The sequence below is a fragment of the Dermochelys coriacea genome, chromosome 1, assembly GCF_009764565.3.
Source record: "Dermochelys coriacea isolate rDerCor1 chromosome 1, rDerCor1.pri.v4, whole genome shotgun sequence".
Classification (NCBI taxonomy): domain Eukaryota; kingdom Metazoa; phylum Chordata; order Testudines; family Dermochelyidae; genus Dermochelys; species Dermochelys coriacea.
Window position 1 is genome coordinate 231,496,661 of NC_050068.2, and position 20,953 is coordinate 231,517,613.

Consider the following 20,953-nt stretch of genomic DNA (forward strand, 5'->3'; position numbering starts at 1 on the left):
TGTCTCTGTCCTAGGGTGACCAGATAGCAAGTGTGAAAAATCGGGATGGGTATTAGGTTGCCTATACAAGACACAACCCCTAATATCAGGATGGTTCCAATAATTGGGATGGTTCTGATAATATCAGGATATCTGGTAACCCCACTCTGTCCTGCTCCCCTCCTATCCCTGCAACCAGGCTCCTTCCACCTTCCCCTGCCCCCTCTTCCTCCTCCAATCTCTCCCACCAGCTTCTATACCCATCCCCTTTTCCTGCCCCTCACTGCTACTTCCTCATACCCCTTCTGGCTATGTTCCCCTCCCCCCACCCATTCGTCAGGCTGCTGCTTCCTTTTCCCGGCTGCCTGGGCCCAGCAGGGGGAAGCACTGAAAGCACAGGGAGTGTGTGTCCTGTTCTCTGTTCCATTAACAGATGCAGAGTCAGCCCCTGCATCCCTAGGATGGAGCATGCTCAGTCGCTCTGCAGGGATGGTGCATGTGGAGCCTGGTCAGCACAAGGAGCTGAGAGAGGCTTGAGTATGCTCAGTGACAACTGAATCTTTGCTCAGGGAAGACAGAATTTAGCCACCAAGCTCTTAAATCTCTGCTGAGCATGTGCAACCATGTATTTTTTTTCTCTAATCTCATTCTCAGAAGTGACTGAACTGTTGTAACTGAAACTTAAAATAAATAAATTAACGTTAGGCAGACACGAGGTATGAAAAGCTTAAGCCTGAATGTTTAAAATTTGGCAAAGCTATTAGCAACTGACAATAGGGTCTAATAACATGATGTGTCGGGCAACTTTAACTATCGGTATTGCTACCTGCACCGGCTATACTGTTATCACTGGTGGCTGAAATAGGGATGGATTCTTAGGAGCCAAGGAAGTGTGAGAGAGTTTCTAATATTGCTCTTACTCTCCAAGAACTGGCTCTGAAAAAGGTATCACGGAGGACTATGATTGTTGGTTTTTTTCAGTGATGCTTTCTCAATTTTGCTCAGTTTTCAAATAACTGGGTTTTTTTTTTCTTTCTATCTGCCATACAGTACCTCTCCTATAGCGTTTGCACAGTTCAAAATTGAGTACTGAGCTGCAGGCCTGAGCTGAAAGCATGTCCCAAAATAGTATACAGTTTCATTTTTGTATGTATGTTTACTTTCTCTTTTAGGGTGAGTGGTGGCTGCATTATATTTCTGTTTCAGATCACCTGGGATTGAGTAGTATTCAGTTAAACAAAGCTGTGGTTGCCTTTCCTTTTGGGGCTATTTAAAGATACCATGTGCCAAATTCTGCTCTCAGATTTACACTACTGTGACTGAAGTAACTGCACTGATGTCAGTGGAATTACTCTAGGCTTACACCAGCATGAATGAGAGCAGAATTTGGTCTCACGGGTGTTTCCTGTAGTCTATTCAAAAGAGCTTTTAGTATCTTGTGGTTGAATTATGACCTACTATGCAAGGTGCTGTGGGCTCTCATTTCCTATTGAAGTGAAAGGGTATTGAGGGGTCTCAACACCTTAATGGAGGCGCTCAGCACCTTAAAGGATTAGCCTCTAAGTGGTTATGAAAGGTACTGGACTGCCAGCCAAAAGTCCTCTGTTTATCCACAGAACAGATACAATGTGGGCAGCAGAAGTGCAAGCTGTCTTAAACTGCAACCTCAAACATACTTCAGTTAATTTAACATGTAGTTATCTCCATTGAGAAATACTTTTAGCCTCCAATAGACTACTATATACAATAGACCACAATTAAAAACACATACAGCACAAATTTGGCAGCACTGAGGAGCACAAGGCCCTTCACTGGTATCATGAAGCTTAGAAATGTAGGGCCGGAAGGGGCCTTGAAGTCATCAAGTCAAGCCCCTTTGCTGAGGCAGGACCAAAGAAACCCAGAGCATCCCTGACAGGTGTTTGTCCATCCTGTTCTTAAACCTCCAGTGATGGGGATTCCGAAACCTTCCTTGGAAGCCTATTCCAGACTTTAACTAACCTTGTAGTTAGAAAGTTTTTCCTAATATTTAGCCTAAATCTCCCTTTCTGCAGATTAAGCCTTCTTGTCCTACCTTCTGTGGACATGGAGAACAATTGATCACTGTCCTCTTTATAAACAGCCCTTAATGTACTTGAAGGTCCTCCCTGAGTCTTTGTGTCTCAAGACTAAGCATGCCCAGTTTTTTTTACTCTTTCCTCATAGATCAGGTTTTCTAAACCTTGTCATTTTTGTTGCTCTCCTCTGGACACTCTCCTGTTTAGTCATGTTTCATAAAGTGTGGTGCCCAAAATTGGACACAATACTCCAACTGAGGCCTCACCAGTGCCAAGTAGAATAGGACCGTTACCTCACGTGTCTCACTTGTGACACTCCTATTAATATAGCCCAAAACGTATTAGCCTTTTTTTTGCAACTGCATCATGTTGTTGACTCTCATTCAATTTGTGATCTACTACAACCTCCAAATCCCTTTTCAGCAGTACTACCACTGAGCCAGCTTTTCTCCCTTTTATATTTGTGCATTTGATTTTTCCTTCCCATGTGTAGTACTTTGCACTTGTCTTCATTGCAGTTCATCTTGCTGATTTCAGACCAATTCTCTAATTTGTAAAGGCTATTTTGAATCCTAATCCTGTCCTCCAAAGTGTTTGCATGCATAAATACTTCAATTGACTTTTTATTTTTTTCTGTTGGTTTGTATCCCCTCCCCCGTGTGGCATTTAAAATAAATGCAACATTTGAGTAAATCAAAGTTTTTTCTGACTTTTTCCACCCTATTTTGATATATTCAGTTTTGTTTCATTTCTTTTTCTCACAATACGTTTTCCTTCAGTTCTCTTTCTTCCGCTAGAGTCCCTTCTGTTTTTCTTTTCCCATCCAGCCCTGCCCGCTCTCCTTTCTGCCTCCATCCTATTCTTTCCTTCATCTCCCCTTCGCCCTCTTCTCCTTCATCATTTCCACTTTGTCCCCCAGTTTCCCTTTTGCCCTCAATCTCCCTATTGTTTCCTCCATTACCCTTCTCCTCAATTCTCCCCCTTCCCTCATGTCCCTTCATTGCCACCATTTTTCTCCTCAAAAGTCTCTCGCTGCCTCCTCCTCCCTTCCTCAATTTAACTGTTGCCCCTCTCTTCGGCCGCCGCCTCTTTTCCCCCCTTTCCTTCTTAAAAATCAGATTTTTTTTTTAAGTAATACAATTTAAATATCCCTTCTCTTCCCAGTTGCTCAGCTCTCAGCCTCATGTCATGACGTGACAATTTCACTAGCTCTCCAGTCAGTATAGAGTCTTTCAGGGTTGAATTTCTCATGTAAAAAATCGGCAGCAAATAAACAACCTATGTTTTAAACTAACACTTTTCAGACTTCTTTATAAACATACAGAAGCATAAAAAGGCACAAGCTATTCCTTTTTCATTTCTGGCTCCCACATTGCAATGGCTGGGTGAGCAGGGATCCTGTTACACTTGCTCGCTAAGATAACATTGCCTGCTGTATTGAGCTTCTGGGCTGTTAGATTTTGTGCCCCCTCTCAGGGTCACTTGGACCATCAAGTGATATTGGTTGCATCTTCTGAGGACTCTCTCCTGCACTTGCTGGGGAATGGACTCAGTATTATAAGTGGGTGTTTTCCAACTCTTGATGTCTGACTAATAAATGACTGTTCCTTTTTTAAATAAAATTGATGCTAGTATTTTAAATATAAAAATACTGTGGCTATCTATCAATCCTAAAACTTCTGTACCCCTCTTGCTTTCTGAGGCACTTACAGGTGATTAAGCTCTCCCAGTCTCGGACCTTGCATCTGTTCTTCTAAAGTATCTTTTGACAATCTGAAGTTTAAACCAGTTTCAGGAGAATCGTAGAAGAGGTGGTTAGATTTATAGTAATCCTAGATGTAAAAATGATCTGCAAAGGAAAAAAAAATTGGCTTGTGCCCTTTTTGGAGTTTATACGATTTCAGAAGTGAGTATGTATGTGTGCATGAGGGTGTGTTTCTTTAGAAAAGGTCCCCCGCGCGCGCGTGTGTGTGTGTGTGTGGTTTTTTTTTTTTTTTTTTTTTACTTTAGACATTCCGATTATGTCTAGGCTGGAGGATTTAATAATGGCTCGATAACTAGTAAAATGGTGACGACATAAGGGTGAAACAAATGAAAGTTGAGCAGTTTCAGTGGCATGGGCTTTTAAAATGTACTGTTCAAACAATGTTAGTTTTTTGTTAAGACCTATTTAACTTCAGTGACTCAATTGTCTGTTTAAATAAAGGAAGCTTTCATTAGAGGCATCTCTCCCACTTCTTGAAATAACGTGGTGAGAGTTTACAATAAACAACCCTGAAACTGCCCAGAGGTCCTCCAACAAAACTGGGAGAGACAATGCTGTCTAGTGGGTAGGGCAGTGGACAGGCAGTCATCAGGAAAGCTAGGTTCTATTTCTGGTTCTGCCACTGGCCTGCTGTGGCATCTTGGGCAAATCAGTACATTTTTCTGTGCCTGTTTCCCCTCCCACCTTATGTCTGTCTTGACTGTTTAGATGGTAAGCTCTGTGCGGCAAGGACTGTCTTTTTATCATGTGTTTTGTGCAGTTTTTAGCACAGTGGGGGCCCAATCTTAGTTGGCATTTCTAGGCACTGCCGTAACACTATTATATATTATTGTTTATTACTCAGGGAAGACCTGACTTGACTCATTCACTGTTGATAATGTAAGAAATAAGTAGGGAGAAACCTAAACAACCTGTGACAAAGCTCTGTCCTTGCCTCCGTGGGTCCCGCATTTCCTGGCGGATTTCGCTAGCCTCAGAGGCTCATTGTGACCCTGCACGTAACCCTGCTCTCTCTAGAGACAAGGGTCACAGTCTACTGAGCCATTTTCTTCATAAGCCAGCGAGGGAGGTGAGGAGAATTTATCCTTCCTTGCACAGTCTCTGTTGTCTCCCAGTCTCAGTGATTAATCAGGGGCAAAGGGGTGGGTTGGTGGGCGGGGAGAGCCCAGGCCCACCCTCTACTCCGGGCTCCAGCCCAGGGACCCGAATAGTATCAGCTATGGTAGCTGACCTTTTAGAAACATGACATCTACAATTCCCTGGGCTACTTCCCCTCACTTCCTCAAGCTCCACTTCACTCTTACCTCAGGGCCTCCTTCCTTGTGCCTGATATGGTGTGTACTACTCAGCCTCTCCAACAGCGCAACTTCCTCCCACAGCTCCTGACATGCACTCCCACCTGACTGACTGGAGGCTTTTAACTAGTTTCAGCCAGCCCCTGATTGGCTTCAGGTGTCCCAATCAATGTAGCCTTCTCCCTGCCTTCTGGAAAGTTCTTAGTTGGCCCCAGGTGTCTAAATTGACCTGGAGCAGCTTCCATTTCACTTACCTGGTACCAGGGATTTGTTTAGCCTGGAGCGAATCTCTCTCTTTCCCTCCCTCCTATTACTCTCCCATAGCCTTCTAGCTTGGAGGGAGGTGGAAAGCTGCTACTCCTGCTGCTAGGCCCTAAGCTCTCCCTGCTGCTCCAGCTGCTCCCCTGGCTGGGCCAGACACCCCCCCCCATTATCTGCTACCTGATTGCTGAACCCCCCTCTCTCGGGTGCTGCTACTGCTGCAACTGCAGCCCCGAGGCGGGGGGGGGCTGTTAGCCCACTCCCCAGAGAGGAGGAGTGAGGGACCCCAACCACTGCTGTTGTGGACACCACCACCTGAGAGGGGTCCTTTCTGCCTGCCTGGACCACCACCTGGAGTTCCTGGAGCTGCTGCTGCTGTGGAGTCTGTTGCCTGGAGCTGCTGAAGCCCTGAGGAGGAGAAGAGAACCATCTGCCAGTGGGGCAGCACCTAGAGACTTTGCAGACCACCGTGGAGGGGGCCCTAAGACTGAGTAATTTTCAAACTGTGCTCTTGTGGTGGGGGTTTTGACTGTGTTTGTAGGGACACAGGGGGTGTGGTGTGGAGCTGCCCCCTGATCCATCTGTGTCCCCCCCACCACTATTACCACCACCGCTGCCCCCTCCACCACCCCCACTGGCTGTATACCGTCTGCCTCAGCTCCTGCCTCTGGACTCAGCTGCTTGCTTGGCTTGCCACACCCTGTTTCCACCCTTTGGGCCAGAAGCAGCAGCCAGCTAAAAAAGACTTGTGCAAGTGCACATGGGCCCGTGCCCCCCCCGGACTGCCTAACCCCCAGCTTTGCCCTTTACTACCTGCCCCATTTGCCACTTGCTTTGCCTCCTCTTTTGCTCCAGCCCCCCTTACTAGCTTCGGTTTGTTTGCCTGCCCCGCCCATTTCCATTCTGCAGCCTTTGTTTGTTTGTCCCGCCCCAGCCTCTGAAGCTAGCCCCTTGGTTTCCCTGTTCTACCCCCAGACCGCTTAGCCCCTCGCTCCGTGTGCCAATGCCCCCTCCCATGCGCTCGTGCAATTCCCCATTTTAGTTGCAACCCTCTTCACTGCACCCCCAATGTTGTTGTATCCCCCCTCCCCTAGTGCACCAAGAGGAGCTGGAATTCCACCTTGTGTCGGTGACTGACCCCTAACCCCTGATTGCCCCCCGTCCAGCCCACCCCTTTTGGCACCCTCCTCCCCTGCCTGCAGCCGAGCGGGGAGGAGTGGTCGACCTGCTTCCCCTCTCCCCTCCTCCTTTTGGTGTCCCCTTTCCTCCTTGCTCATGATGGCGGGGGATGAGACGGGTGAGACCCCTCCAGCAGCCCGAGCTCCCCCTCCGTCACCCCCCCAAGCTTCTACCTCCGCAGCCGAACCATTTGCCACCGCCCCCGCTGGGGCACCAGCAGCGACGGGCACCGGGGTGACCTCTACTGCTGCCACATCTCTCACCCCCTCAGATTTGGGGGGAGTCCCCCCAGCCGGCGGGAAGGGCCAGGGGAAGAAGAAGGGGAAGGGCCCTGCTAAAAAGACTAGGCTCTCCATGGCAAGGGCTGCCCCCAATGCCCCGGCCCCATCTCCAGTTGGGGTGCCCCTCCCTGCTGTTCCCTCCACCAGCTCTGCAGGTGTCCCTCCCCTGGCCCCCAGAGCATACGCCCAGGTGGCGGCAGCTCCCCCGCCTGCCGCTACATCATTTCTCCAGCCCACCGCTTCCGCTACCATCTATAGCAGCCAGGGCCCCTTTCCCACCATGACCAGGAAGCACGGCGTCCGTTGCCTTCTGGTGCCCGCCTCACCCCACGTGGAGACCTATGTGCGGGCATTGGCAAGGGTGGTGGGGCCCATGGCCATTGTGGCGGCCTCCAAAATGTATAGCAAGGTTGTCATCTTCTTAGCATCGGAGGCCGCCGCCCAGGAGGCGGTGGAGAAGGGCCTGGCGGTGGGGGGCGTGTTCGTCCCCTTAGAGCCGCTAGAGGACCTGGTTTCCGCCTGGTCCTGACCTCCGTCCCTCCCTTTCTCCCCAATGCCACCCTGTTACCCGCCCTTTCTACCTTGGGGAAGCCCATCTCTATCATCAGCCCTCTTCCGTTGGGCTGCAAAGACCCCGCCCTCCGTCACGTCCTCTCCTTCCGCCGGCAAGTGCAGCTTCAACTACCGCGGGCGGCGCGCGACGGAGAGGCACTCGAGGGGTCCTTCCTAGTCCCCTACCAGGGGACCCGTTACCGGGTACATTATTCCACGAGAGAGGCCTGCTGCTACCTCTGCTGGGCGATGGGGCACGTCCGGAGGGACTGCCCCCTGGCCCGGGAAGGAGGTGCATCCAGGACCCCCGAGCCCCGGCAGGGCACTGGCCCCCTCATCACCGACGCCCCTGGCTGCCCGGCGCCCGAAACTGCCCCTCCTCCTTCCCAGTCCACCATTGCTCCTGCTCGGGCCCAAGGGGCACCTCCCCCACTATGCCCAGATGAGCGGGAGAACCCCGCCCCCGCTGTTTGCAATCTGGCGGGGCCTGTGGAGGAGGGTGCGGCAGGGACACCGCCAAGCATGGGAGAGGACCCACCCCAAGGGGAATCTTCCCTCCCTTGTGCTGCCCCACCGTTACCCCCTCGAGTCCCTGAGCCATCGCCTCTGCCCCCTGACACAACCCCTGCTAGCCAGCCCCTGGATGATGCCATGGAGGGCTGGGCCCTAGTCCAGGGGAAGCGGGGCAAGCGGAAGGCTCGAGCTCCGCTCCTCCCATCTGACGCGGAGGCCCCCCGGAAGACCAGGAAGGGGGGCACTGATGCTGAGCCTTCCGCTCTACCCATGGGTGTGTTCCATCCACTAGAGCCGGCTGGGGAAGACGTGGCAGCACTGGGATGCAGTATCTCCCCTCCACGGGAGTCCCTCCCCTCCAAGACCCCCGAGGCACCATCTGAAACCCCAGTGTACCCCGAAGTAACAGTCGCGTCAGGTGCCGGCGGGGAGAATCCCGGGGTAGTGGAAAACAATTTCCCATCTATATATGAGGAGATCAAGGCCCTGGGTCTGACCCCGGTCACCCAGGGGGAGGACGATCCTATGCCAGCGGGCCTCGATCTGGGCGACTTCACTCCAGCCCCCCTTTCCCCATGTTCCCTCCCTCTAACCATTGCTTCTGCTCCCACCTCCAAGGAGCCCCTGGACTCCTCCATCAACCCAGCTGCAGAGGGCACCCCGTTGAGAGCCGCCGAGCCAGTTGAGGCAACGGCCAGTGCCACGCGGCTGGAACCTGAGCCACCAGGGGCATCCCTCGCTGGTGAGGATCATTCGACCTCCTTTCCGGGAGAGGACCCTACGGAAGAAAGTACACCTCCTGATGCCGTGGCTGCCAAATCCACCAGAGAGCTTGCGCCCAGCATCCGTGAGAGCCCTCTCCCAACCCAGACTCTCACCTCTGCCCCTGCCCCTGCCCTTGTCCCGCCCACCTCCTGAGATATTATTGCCACCCCTGGGACTGTCTCCTTCCCCTTTCCAGCAGATGACTCCCAGGGAGTGGCCTCTGTGTTTACCCGTCCCGACCCACCAGGGGCTGCTATCCTCCCTCCGCTGCCTCCTATCGCCCCAGCATTCAGGTCACCCCATCAAGAGCCCCGTCGGGGGTCCGCACCCTGTCTGCCCATCTCGCTGGGCCAGGGGGCTGTACCAAGGGCCCCATCGGGGAGTAACCAGACCATAACCCCAGCCCCCCATGTGCTGCGAGAGGAGTTGCGGGAGTTCCTAGAAGACGTCCGTGGCTCCCGCAACAAAGTCCAGCTTGCCCTCCAGCGATGGGGGACTTTAATCAAATCCTCCGGGCCGCAAGGGCCCTCATGGGGGAGGGGAAAAGGACCGGGAGGCAGGGCGCCGTAGCCTACCAGCGGGTCCGCCACTTCCGTGACTCCTTACTCACCTACAGGGTGGGTCACAGACTGCTGCGCGGCCTGCCGGGAGCCACGAGCATCCCTGCCGGCGAGGATCCCCCCCAGTCCTCCTCATGGCACCCTTTACCATCGCAACATTGAACACCCGTGGCTGTAGAATGGGTCTCCGCAGGTCCCAGGTGCTCTCCTTCCTTCGAGAGGGGAGGTACTCTGTGGTTTTCCTGCAGGAGACCCATACGGATCCGACCGCCGAAGACAGCTGGCGGCTGGATTGGGGGGACAGGGTCTACTTTAGCCACCTCACAGTTGGTACAGCTGGAGTGGCGACCCTGTTCTCCCCCGACCTACGGCCCGAGGTGCTGGGGGTCGCCTGCTGCACCTCCGGATCCGCATGGAGGGACTCGTAGTCAACCTCGTCAACATCTATGCCCCAGCAGCGAGCCCGGAGCGGCTGCAATTCTATCAGCAGGCATCCGCCTTCCTCGGCACCTTGGATCCTCAGGAGTGCCTGGTCCTGGGAGGGGACTTTAACATCACCCTTGAGGAGCGGGACCGCTCGGGGACCGAGCAGAGCCTGTCCGCCGTCGCCGTCCTCCAGGAGATAGTCGAACATCACTCCCTGGTGGACGTCTGGCGCGACCACCACCCAGATGACACTTCCTCGTTCACCTTTGTCCGGGTGGAGGCCCATCGGTCACGCCACTCCCGGTTGGACCGCATTTATTTATCACGCTTTCATCTTTCACGAGCCCACTCCTCCAGCATCCGGCCGGCCCCATTTTCTGACCATCATATAGCCACCGTGACAGCCTCCCTCTGCGCGGAGAGGCCAGGGCTGGCCTATTGGCATTTTAACAACAGCCCGCTGGAGGATGCGGGCTTCGTGGCATCCTTCCGGGAGTTCTGGCTGGCCTGGCGAGGGCAGCGGCGTGCCTTTCCCTCGGCACGGCAGTGGTGGGACTTAGGGAAGGTGCGCGCCCGGCTCTTCTGCCGTGACTACACCCGGGGCGCCAGCCGACGGAGGGATGCGGCAATAGAGCAGTTGGAACGGGAGGTCTTAGAGCTGGAGAGGCGTCTGGCCGCCAGCCCCGAGGATCCACCCCTCTGCGGAGCGTGCCGGGAGAAGCGAGAGGAGCTCCGGACCCTCGAGGACCATCGGGCCCGGAGTGCCTTTGTTCGATCCTGCATCCATCTCCTTCGGGAGATGGATTGCGGCTCCCGCTTCTTCTACGCCCTGGAGAAAAAGAGGGGGGCTAAGAAACGTATCATCTGCCTACTGGCAGAAGATGGCACCCCCTCACGGATCCGGTGGAGATGTGCGAGAGGGCGAGAGCCTTCTACGCAAGCCTTTTCTCCCCGGATCCAACCGATCCGAACGCTTGCAGAGTGCTTTGGGAGGAGCTCCCGACGGTCAGCGTGGGCAACTGAGATCGGCTAGAGCTGCCTCTCACTCTGGCCGAGTTCTCGGAAGCCCTCCGTCGCATGCCCACCAATAAATCTCTGGGCATGGACGGGCTGACCGTGGAGTTCTACTGCGTGTTCTGGGACGTCCTCTGCCCAGACCTAGTCACCGTCTGGGCCGAGTCTTTGCAGAGCGGGGTCCTCCCTCTTTCGTGCAGGCAAGCCGTGCTGGCCTTATTGCCGAAGAAGGGGGACCTCTGCGATTTACGAAATTGGCGTCCCGTCTCGCTCTTCAGCACGGACTACAAAGTCGTGGCAAAAGCCATCTCGCTGCGGCTAGGGTCCGTGCTGGCGGACGTGGTCCACCCAGACCAGACCTACACCGTCCCGGGCCGCAGCATCTTCGACAACCTATATCTGGTCCGGGACCTGTTGGAACTTGGGTGTAGGGATGGTCTGTTGTTCGCCCTCGTGTCCTTAGATCAGGAGAAGGCGTTCGACAGGGTGGATCACGGGTATCTCCTGAGCACTCTGCAGGCGTTTGGCTTCGGACCCAGGTTTGTGAATTTTCTCCGGGTGCTGTACACTTCCGCAGAGTATCTGGTCAGGCTCAACTGGACCCTGACCGAACCGGTCAGCTTCGGGTGAGGAGTATGGCAGGGGTGCCTCCTCTCGGGCCAGCTGTATGCTCTGGCGATCGAGCCCTTCCTCTGTCTCCTCCGAAGGATGTTGACAGGGTTGGTGCTGCGGGAGCCGGTGCTGCGGCTGGTCCTGTCGGCCTACGCTGATGACGTGCTCCTCGTGGTCCAGGACCCGGTCGACTCGGCGGGGGTGGAGGCTTGCCAGGCCATCTATTCGGCAGTCTCCTCCGCGCGGGTCAACTGGGTCGAGTTCTGGCTTGGTGGTAGGGGACTGGCGGCAGGCGAGCTCCCTCCCACCCGCGCTTCAGGCCATCCAGTGGAGCACGGGTCCGCTGCTCTATCTGGGCGTTTACCTTTCTGCCACGCATCCCTCTCCGCTGGAGAACTGGCAGAATTTAGAGGGCGGGGTGATAGAGTGGCTCCAGAAACGGACAGGACTACTCCAGTGCCTCTCCCTTCGAGGGAGAGCGCTGGTGCTTGATCAGCTAGTCCTGTCCATGCTCTGGTACCGACTCAACACCCTGGTCCCGGCCCCAGGTTTCCTGGCCAACCTCCGGACATCGATTCTGGAGTTCTTTTGGTCAGGACTGCACTGGGTCCCTGCAGGGGTTCTCCATGTACCTGTGGAGGAGGGAGGGCAAGGCCTAAAATGTCTGCTCACTCGGGTCCATGCCTCTGCAGGGTCTGGAGGCGGAAAACTCCTTTATAGTGCAGGTAGTCCGGCGTGGAGCATACTGGCGCACGCCTTCCTGTGCCGCTTCCGAGGGCTCCGATACGACCGGCAGCTCCTTTATCTTCATCCGAGAGGTCTTCCGCGAGACCTCTCCGGGCTGCCGGTCTTCTACCAGGACCTCCTCTGTACCTGGAAACTCTTTTCAACGACCAGGTCCATGGTAGCCACCGAGGGGGCAGATCTCCTCGCGGAGCCCCTGCTACGCAACCCCAGCTCCGTGTGCAGGTGGCGGAGTCCCACTCGGTGCGCCAGAGGTTGGTCCTGGCAGAGGTCACAAGAGTCGGATACCTCCTGGACTATGACCGGGGAGACTGGCTGGATCCCCTGACGCTCTCTCAGCGCATGGGGCTTTCCAGGCCTTGTACTCCCCGGCGCATACTTCAGGAGGTGAAGGCCGCTTTGCCGCCCACTGCTCGGGTTCATCTCGACCGAGTCCTGCACGAGGGCATGCCCCGCCTACCCGTTACCCCAGGCCCGCCGGACCTTTTAATTGGACCCCTGCCCCGTGGACCCAACCGACCCCTTCGCTGGAATCCGGCTGCACGAGATGCAGCCGGTCTGCTTTCAAACCGCGCCAAGAAAACATCTCTACACGCTCGTGCACCACACCCTTCACGTCCGCACCCTTGTGTCCCGCCCCGATACAAAATGGCGGGACCTCCTGCCACCTTTTGGAGGGTGAGGATCCCCGGTGGGCCAGCCTATATTCCACCTTAGTCCCGAGGCCCGCCGGGGATGTCAGTTGGCGGCTCCTTCACGGAGCCGTGAGCACGGGCGTGTACTTGGCGCAGTTCACCTCAATCCCAGACACCTGCCCCTTTTGCGGCGTGAGGGATACCCTGGCACATATATACTTGGAGTGTGCCAGGCTGCAGCCCCTATTCCGGCTCCTCACCAATATTTTATTACGTTTTTGGTTACACTTCTCCCCTCACCTTCTCATGTATGCACTCCCTATCCGTGGCCCTACAAAGTCATGGGATCTCCTGGTCAACCTTCTCCTGGCCCTAGCTAAAATGGCCATCTATAAAACCAGAATGAGGAGGTTGGCCGATGGAGTCTCCTGTGACTGTGAGGCCTATTTCCGATCCTCGGTCCGTTCATGTATCCGGGCAGAGGTCCTCTGACTCCCTTGACGCCTTTGAGGAGCAGTGGGCGCTGTCCGGGGTTCTCTGCTTGGTGTCCCCGTCCGGTTCCCTTCGTTTGACCCTTTGACTGCACTCCTGTCCCTGTTATTTTATTAGTTGTCCCCCGGAATTTTTTGGGCATCTAGGTCCTGTGGATCCTCCTTTTAGGCTGGGGGGGATCCTTTAACGGTGTACGGGCTTTGCCCGCCCACTTCCCGGATCCCAGTAAGACTACTTTTCTATAGCCATCTGGCCTTACTTTGTCACAAACCAAAAACATTCAGGGTTTTTTTGACACATTATCAAAAAGCAAAGCAAGTGCACAAGCCTAGTTTTAATGAGGGGGGAAAAATTCTTTTATAGGTCACCTTTAAGGCATGGGCTTGGGGCTAAGGAGAACTGCATTCATTTCACAGCTTCACTGCAGTCTTTCCTGTGTGACCTTAAGCAACTCACCTAGTGCCTCCTTTCCTATACCAGGGAGAAAATAGAATTTCCCTATCAGAGTGAAGAGAACAGTGTATTGGGCAGACAAATGCATTAATATTCAGGAACTGCGCAGATGTTGTGGAAACGGGGGCTGGGCATATAAGTCTAGATGGGCTCCCCATGTTCTCTTCCCCATTTAGTTTATCTGCACAGTGCATGGCAAGTTTTTGTCAAGTATTTCCTTCTGTAAGGGTTGACTTTTTTTTTCTTCATCTTGATAGGTGAGTAATTAACACAGAGCATGTTTGTTCTGATTAAAATACACTTAACATCGAGTGTAGATATATAAGCTATATTTTTCAGTAAACTAAATTGAGACATTTAGTCTGACTGGGAGTGGTATTTAGGAGTATAACTATGAAACAGTTGGATGGCAAATGTCTGTATTTAATAAGGAAATGGTGTGATACTGCAGCATTTTTGCATTTGCTGGTACTGACAGCTCAGAACATTGCAATGCTATTTCCTCTTTTCACCTATTGGTTTGTGTCAAATATGGAGGAAGTATTTCAATTGCACTACTGTTGTAAGGTCACGATATTTGCAAGATTTGTTCATTTGATTTTTTTTTGAAGGGGGGAGATATGCAGAGTATGTCTTTGCATTATAAAGCAATGCTTACTGGACTTCAGAGGTCAAAATACCAGTGCTGCCAAATGCCGTTGGTGTCCCACCTTTTAGAGGAGTCTCAGGGTTGGGAGCAAAATTCCCCCAGGGGTCCTTGTGTTCCATGAGTTTAAAGAGCCAGACCTTCTGATCGCTTTCCACTGCTACAGAGCTTTCCCCTGGTGAGTGGAATCTGCTGGGATTTTTGATTCCTGGCTTTTTAAAAAAAAAAAAAAAACTTTAAAAAAAAAAGTTTTCTCTTGGGAGGATAAATGCTGCCATAATGGTCTGTAAAAATTGATTTCACGTTAGTGTGTCATGTTTCTGTGCTATATAATAGGAAAGCCTGTACCTTGTCGTGGAGACATGGCATGGAGTTGTGTGTTTATACAACTAAGAGGTTATGGATGGGGAGTAACTGCGGCTTGGAAGCAGACCATACAAGATGGTGGTAGTTCAGAAAATATCAGGGATATAAGTGTTGTATAAAGTGCTCTGAGAATGAGAGTTTATAATTTATAGGTTGTTATGGAAAATAATAGCTGACTTTGATCTAGAAGGCAAGCCCTGAATACTCAAACTTAGTTTTTCAACATACAATATGATTTATTGGTATGTAATGTTTTGTATTTGTTTTTCTTCTTCTCCTCAGAGTTCAAAGTATTGTAAAAGTTCTACAAACAGCTATCATGTACCCTACTTTATATATTGTGGTTTTCATTGTAAATATTCCCACTTCAAACTAAAGCAAACATTGCTGCAAGGTGGCACGGTTTGCTTTGCTAATGCCTGGTAACTCTTTCTTTTAAGGAGCAGCCACACAGAATTGAGATTAGATAGCAAAACAGTGAGGATTTTGGGTAAGTGCCAAGGAAAGCACCACCACTGTTGGTTTGAATATAAATCCAGTTTTCGAGCCCTTGAATGCCCAAGCAGGGCCTATTGCTATGAGAAAAAGGGAAAGGAGAAGTTTCAATGAAAGACTGAATTTAATATAGTGTGATGGCTGCCATCTTGGTCAACATATCCGGGCTTGAACCAGGGATCTCCAGAGCTAAAAGCATACGCTGCTACAACTCAAACTAAAGAGCCAAGGTAAAACTATTTTCCCATGTTATTCCTCCCTCCCTCCCCCTGCCACTGTTCCTCAGACATTCTTGTCAACTGCTGGAAATGGCCCACCTTGATTATCACCACAAAAGGTTTTCTTCCTCCTTCCCCCCCTCCCCCCGCCTCGCTGGTAATAGCTCATCTTAAGTGATCACTCTCCTTATAGTTTTCAGAGTAGCAGCCGTGTTAGTCTGTATTTGCAAAAAGAAAAGGAGTACTTGTGGCACCTTAGAGACTAACAAATTTATTAGAGCATAAGCTTTCGTGAGCTACAGCTCACATAAGCTTTCGTGAGCTACAGCTCACATAAGCTTTCGTGAGCTACAGCTCACATAAGCTTTCGTGAGCTACAGCTCACTTCATCCGATGAAGTGAGCTGTAGCTCACGAAAGCTTATGCTCTAATAAATTTGTTAGTCTCTAAGGTGCCACAAGTACTCCTTTTCTTTCTCCTTATAGTGTGATGATAAAACCCATTGTTTCATGTTCTCTATGTATATAAATCTCCCCACTGTATTTTTCCACTGAATGCATCTGATGAAGTGAGCTGTAGCTCACGAAAGGTTATGCTCAAATAAATTTGTTAGTCTCTAAGGTGCCACAAGTACTCCTTTTATTTTTAATCAGCAATGTAACAGACTCTTATCCACTAGGGATCAAGCATAGAGGGGTGTGCATAATATACACTTACCAATGGTCTACAGTAGTATCAGAAAATTAGTGTCAACTGAGATGGGCTATAGTTGAGAGAGGTGGTGACAGTCAGGGCCCCAAAATATCACAGATGTATCAGCCTTTTAAAAAATGAGAACTTATTTTGCTTCCCTCGGAAACATAGGAACTACTTGAGCCGTACTCTCCTCCTTCCCCCTTGTGTTCATGCTGTCCTTGGACTTCTTGCTGTGTTTCGGTTTTGCTAACTATTCACTTGTAGAGTGTGAGAGGATGTGTACAGTGAGCCAGATTCTGTTCTTGTTTCCACTGTCGGAGAACTCCACTGAGTTCACAGCAGTGAAACTGAGAACAGGATTTGTATCTGTATCTAGTATAGCCTAGAGATAAGGTCTGAATTTGACACTTGGACATCACCTATAAGTCTCCAGTGATGAAACAGAATGTACTTCCTACTACAAATAATGCATATGGGACTTTCCATATCTGTTTTTCCAGATTAATAGGTTGTGCTTGAGAACTAGATAAAGGGTAACTGCAGATGTGTACCTCTTTATGGTGAGGGGTCGTCCACAGCTGATCTAAATAAGTGGTTAAAAGCAGCACATTGCCTATCTTTAGTTCCCTAACATCTCAGATGCTACTTTTTTTTTTCCCCCCTGATGATAACAAATGAACAGGTAATAAGTACCTACATTTTAAAATATGCAAATTATAGAAAATATGCAAAAATATATAAGCTATATTTTTCCATAAATTAAATTGAGACATTTAGGCACTGATCCAGCATAGTATGAAAGCATGTGCTTAGCTTGGGCATTGCATATGCTTGTTAATATTGAAGCGCTTGGAGCTTCAGTCCTAACTGGTATTGTGTGGGAAGAAAGCATTTTTGGCAGGGTGGATAAAAATCAATGATTTAAAAAACAAAACAAAACTGATTTTTTTAATTTTAATCGGATTTTGAGGAAAAAACCTATCTAAAGATATCCTTTGAGCTATAATGTAGCTTAATTAAAACTCTCTCATTGTGGAATAGGGATTATAAATTTTAATTCTATAGTATGAGACAATCTATTCATGTAATGTTGAAGAAAAGTTTTGTAAATGAGTTCCAATAGTTCATGGATTAGGGACTCAATTTTATGGGATTCTAGGGGTTTCTGTGTAGAGTATTTAGGTTAATCTTTCTATCTACCGAATGGGACTCGGTGCTCAGTCTAGGAGATACCATTTTGAGAAATCGTTTGGGACCTGAAAAAGCAGGAGAGCTTTTTTTTTTTTTTTTTTTTTTTTTTTTTTTTTTTTTTTTTTCCAGATTATGAACAAACAGGAAAACGAAGGTGAAGACGACTGAGTTAGCTGCGGAAGCCAATGTTTTAAGTTTCTCATGTTGACCTGGCTTAAAAGTCGATATAATATATATATTTTAAATATTTCATTTAACTATTTTAGTTGAAAACAATTTTAACAAAAACAAACCTGATTTTAAAACACTTGAATGTTTAACTAAATTCAGAAATTCATATGCTTGTTTTGTTATAATATTATGTTTGCTGTTGAAGAATAAATCCAGAAAATCCTCCAAATATTAATGATAGTTCACTTCCCAATGACTTCATAAATATCTGCTTCAATTACCTTTTGATAAATGAAATGACCAAACAATCATTCATTTTCTGATACAGCTGTAAAACTAATCTCAAAAGTTTTCAAAATAAATCATTGTTTAAAAATGTTGAGCATGTACCTTCTAAAAATGAAACCTACATCCATCTCTGAATTGTGAAGAACATGTATTAAGGTTATAACAAACAACAAGAATGCACTTTTATGTAGAAATCCATGATGAAATAGTTTTCTTGACTAAAAAAAAAGAAAAGGAGTACTTTGTGGCACCTTGGAGACTAACAAATTTATTTGAGCATAAGCTTTCCTGAGCTAGTCTCTACAGTTCCACAAGTACTCCTTTTCTTTTTGCTGATACAGACTAACACGGCTGCTACTCTGAAGCCTGTCTTCTTGACTAGTGATTTAAATCATGATTTAAATAAACTTCATTTAAATCAAATTCACCCTGATTTTTGGGGGTAGGGAGAGTCTTTGAGGCAGTTTATTTTGAAATGTTTTTTGATGAATATGCATTATGCCTGTGTGAGCACCTAGATATAAGTGCAGTAATGAATAAATAAGCAAACATGCCCATGGACCAGGATTCTCCAGCCTGCTAGGAAATAACTTGTACCACATAAGCTGTGCCAAATGGCCTTGAAACTGCCAGTGGAGAATTCCCACTCTGCAGAAGAACTCTCTGTTGGTGTAAAGGAGAGGAAGTGGCTCTGATTACTCCACTACCAGTTGCACTCTTGTCCCTCACGTAACGCCCCCTCCTTTCTCTTATATGGGTGACTCGGGAGGCACGTGGGAGCAGAGTTCCCTTAGTCTCAATCCTCCACTGAAGTAAGATCCAACATCAATGCCATAAGTCAAAGCTGCTCTTGTACACCTCCTCTGAAAATCCCAGTGATAGATTATTAACATTATGATTAGAAATAGTTATAAAATGTGATCATCATGTCTCACAAAATTATTTTTTTAACCTTTTTATTTTAAATTACCCAGTTTTATGGAGCGTGGAGGTCTGCGTTAGGCCCACTACCACACACAACATCACATGGGGTTTTATTAGCTCTCAAGCAGTGTATTTTTTGTTTTTGTTTTTTAATTCCCTGGCTGTAAAATTTTCATTGACAGTTGATGCTTTTTTCTCATTGATTTCTATATGCTGAGGGTGAAACAACAATTACCAGTATTTGCTATTTAAAACAGAATTCTTCCAAGCCTAGCTTTGATAAGTTTCTGATAAAAGAGTACATAGGAATAAAAATAGTTAAATATTTGTAGTTCTGAAGGAAGTCAGACTTGGGCAAGTCACTTAATCTTTCCATGCTTCTTTCCCATATATAAAATGGGGGGAAAGTCCCTTTCTCCTGCCCCTTTTCTACTTTGTCTATTTTGATTGTAAACTCTCTGGGGCAGGGGATACCTCTTATTATGGATTTTTACAGCACCTAGCATAAAGGGGATCTTAACTGAGGCCTCTAAGCGCTACTGTAATTTACTAGTACTAGAGAATACACTGTGCTGTGTGACGCTGGCTGTGCTAGCCTGCTGAAAGGATGGTCCTGTGGTTAGAGGCTAACTTTGGATTGTAGAGCTGGAGTTTAATTTTCTGCTCCACCACAGACTTCCTGTGTCACCTCAGACTATTCACTTAGTCTCTCTCTCCCTCAGTTTCCCGTTTGTGAAACCGGGCTAATGCCAGATAGAAGTTCTCTGTCTCTCAGGGATCTTGTGGGGATAAATACAGCAAAGGTTCTGAGATGCTTATATCCTATTGTTAGAGGGGCAGTGTAAGATAGGTCATTATTGAGGTCCCTAAAAAATGTTTGTTGTGTATGTGACTGTGGTGTTGTGTACTGTCTGTGTATATTTTCCATTTTGCCTAGAGCAGCAGAATGCCCGGTAACCAACCCTGCTACTTTGGAGTAATGAGCAGATATCATTTGCAACTTCTATATGTGACATTCTGTCTCCACTAGGTGTTAAGAAACCTTAGGTTGGAGAGCAACTTTTGTCCCTTTGATACCGTTTTGTTAACCAATCTTGGGGAAAGCACACATGGAACTGAACAGTGTTAAAATTCCTAATATTCTTTGCATCTGAATGGCGATAGTTTTTTATTTAACACTGCCAACAGAATAGGAGGAGCAGATCGCTGAAGTCAAAAAGTAGTGCACTTAGTCTCAGGGTTTCAGAAGTCACGCACCTTCTGTTGTCAATACATGGATAAAGTCATACCAGAGCAAAGAGTAAAGGGGGGAAAAAGCATGGAATTTCGCATATTTCTTGCAGGCTTATGGCCTACAGCTCTTCACTGAGTGTTCAGAGAACCTGCACTGAGTGGGAGGATGTAGGAGTCGTTGAAAGATTTATAATTGACTCTCCTATTTCTCCCACATTTATGGTTTCATTACTATCAGACTGTTTTCTATTAAATCAATTCCCAGACATTGTGGTAGCTAGGCATTGTTGGAAAAAACAAGACAAAGGAACCCCACCCAGACAAATAAGGGAAGCATCTTTCAACATCACTTTTTATAGGTATTTTTTTTTCAATTTTCTGCAGATTGCCTTTTCAAGGTGTGTCCTATGAACCGATATTCTGCACAGAAGCAATACTGGAAAGCTAAACAAGCCAAACAAGGAAACCATACAGAAGCAGCCTTGCTTAAGAAACTACAAGTAAGAGATGTTATCTGAATCTGTAGGCGGTAGAATCACAATAGAATGAAACAACAATAACAAATATCTGGAGAATTGCCATGTTGAGTATTATGCCACCATAGCAACCCCCCTTATGTACCCCTTGCTCTACCCTCCTACTGCCTTGACTGGAAGTGTTGCCCTCTACATCCTGTCTATCCTGCCTTAGATTGTCAGTCATCTGGGACAGGACTGTGTCTTTTACTTATCGTGTGAAGCACCGGGGACTCCTATGACATAATATTCATTTATCAAATAACTGACTTAATAGGAGCATCCCTTTCTTTTAATTTAGTGTGTCACTTTAGGTCTGAATTCTAGGAGTCGGGCAAAGGGACATTTAGAGAACTTTTCCACACCTTCAGCCTGAAATATCGCCAGTAAGGCTGTTTTTATTGCCTTCAGTCTAGGTGGTGGCACTTTCTCACCTATTCGTCATTGGACACCATACGCCTCCTCCTTTGCATCAAACACTGGATATGAGGAAAGGGTTCCTCTGTCACTGAAAAAGGGTCTTCGCAGACAGCAAAATTGGAGGGATGGTGCTGGCTGGGTGAAACATGATTACCTGTTTACGTAATTTCACACAATGAAGGGACATCATTCAACACTACTTTCTAA

General features: G+C 48.8%; 1 protein-coding gene across 3 annotated transcripts in view; it reads left to right on the forward strand.

Moving 5' to 3' along the window:
* The window catches only part of ITPR2 (inositol 1,4,5-trisphosphate receptor type 2), a 358,661-nt gene that overhangs the window by 55,305 nt on the left and 282,403 nt on the right, over positions 1-20,953 (forward strand). For all 3 annotated transcript variants that reach the window (XM_038389064.2, XM_038389070.2, XM_043516179.1), the window contains exon 3: positions 20,196-20,311. In XM_038389064.2, the coding sequence (XP_038244992.1) occupies positions 20,196-20,311 (116 nt within the window). The remainder of the gene's footprint in view (positions 1-20,195; positions 20,312-20,953) is intronic.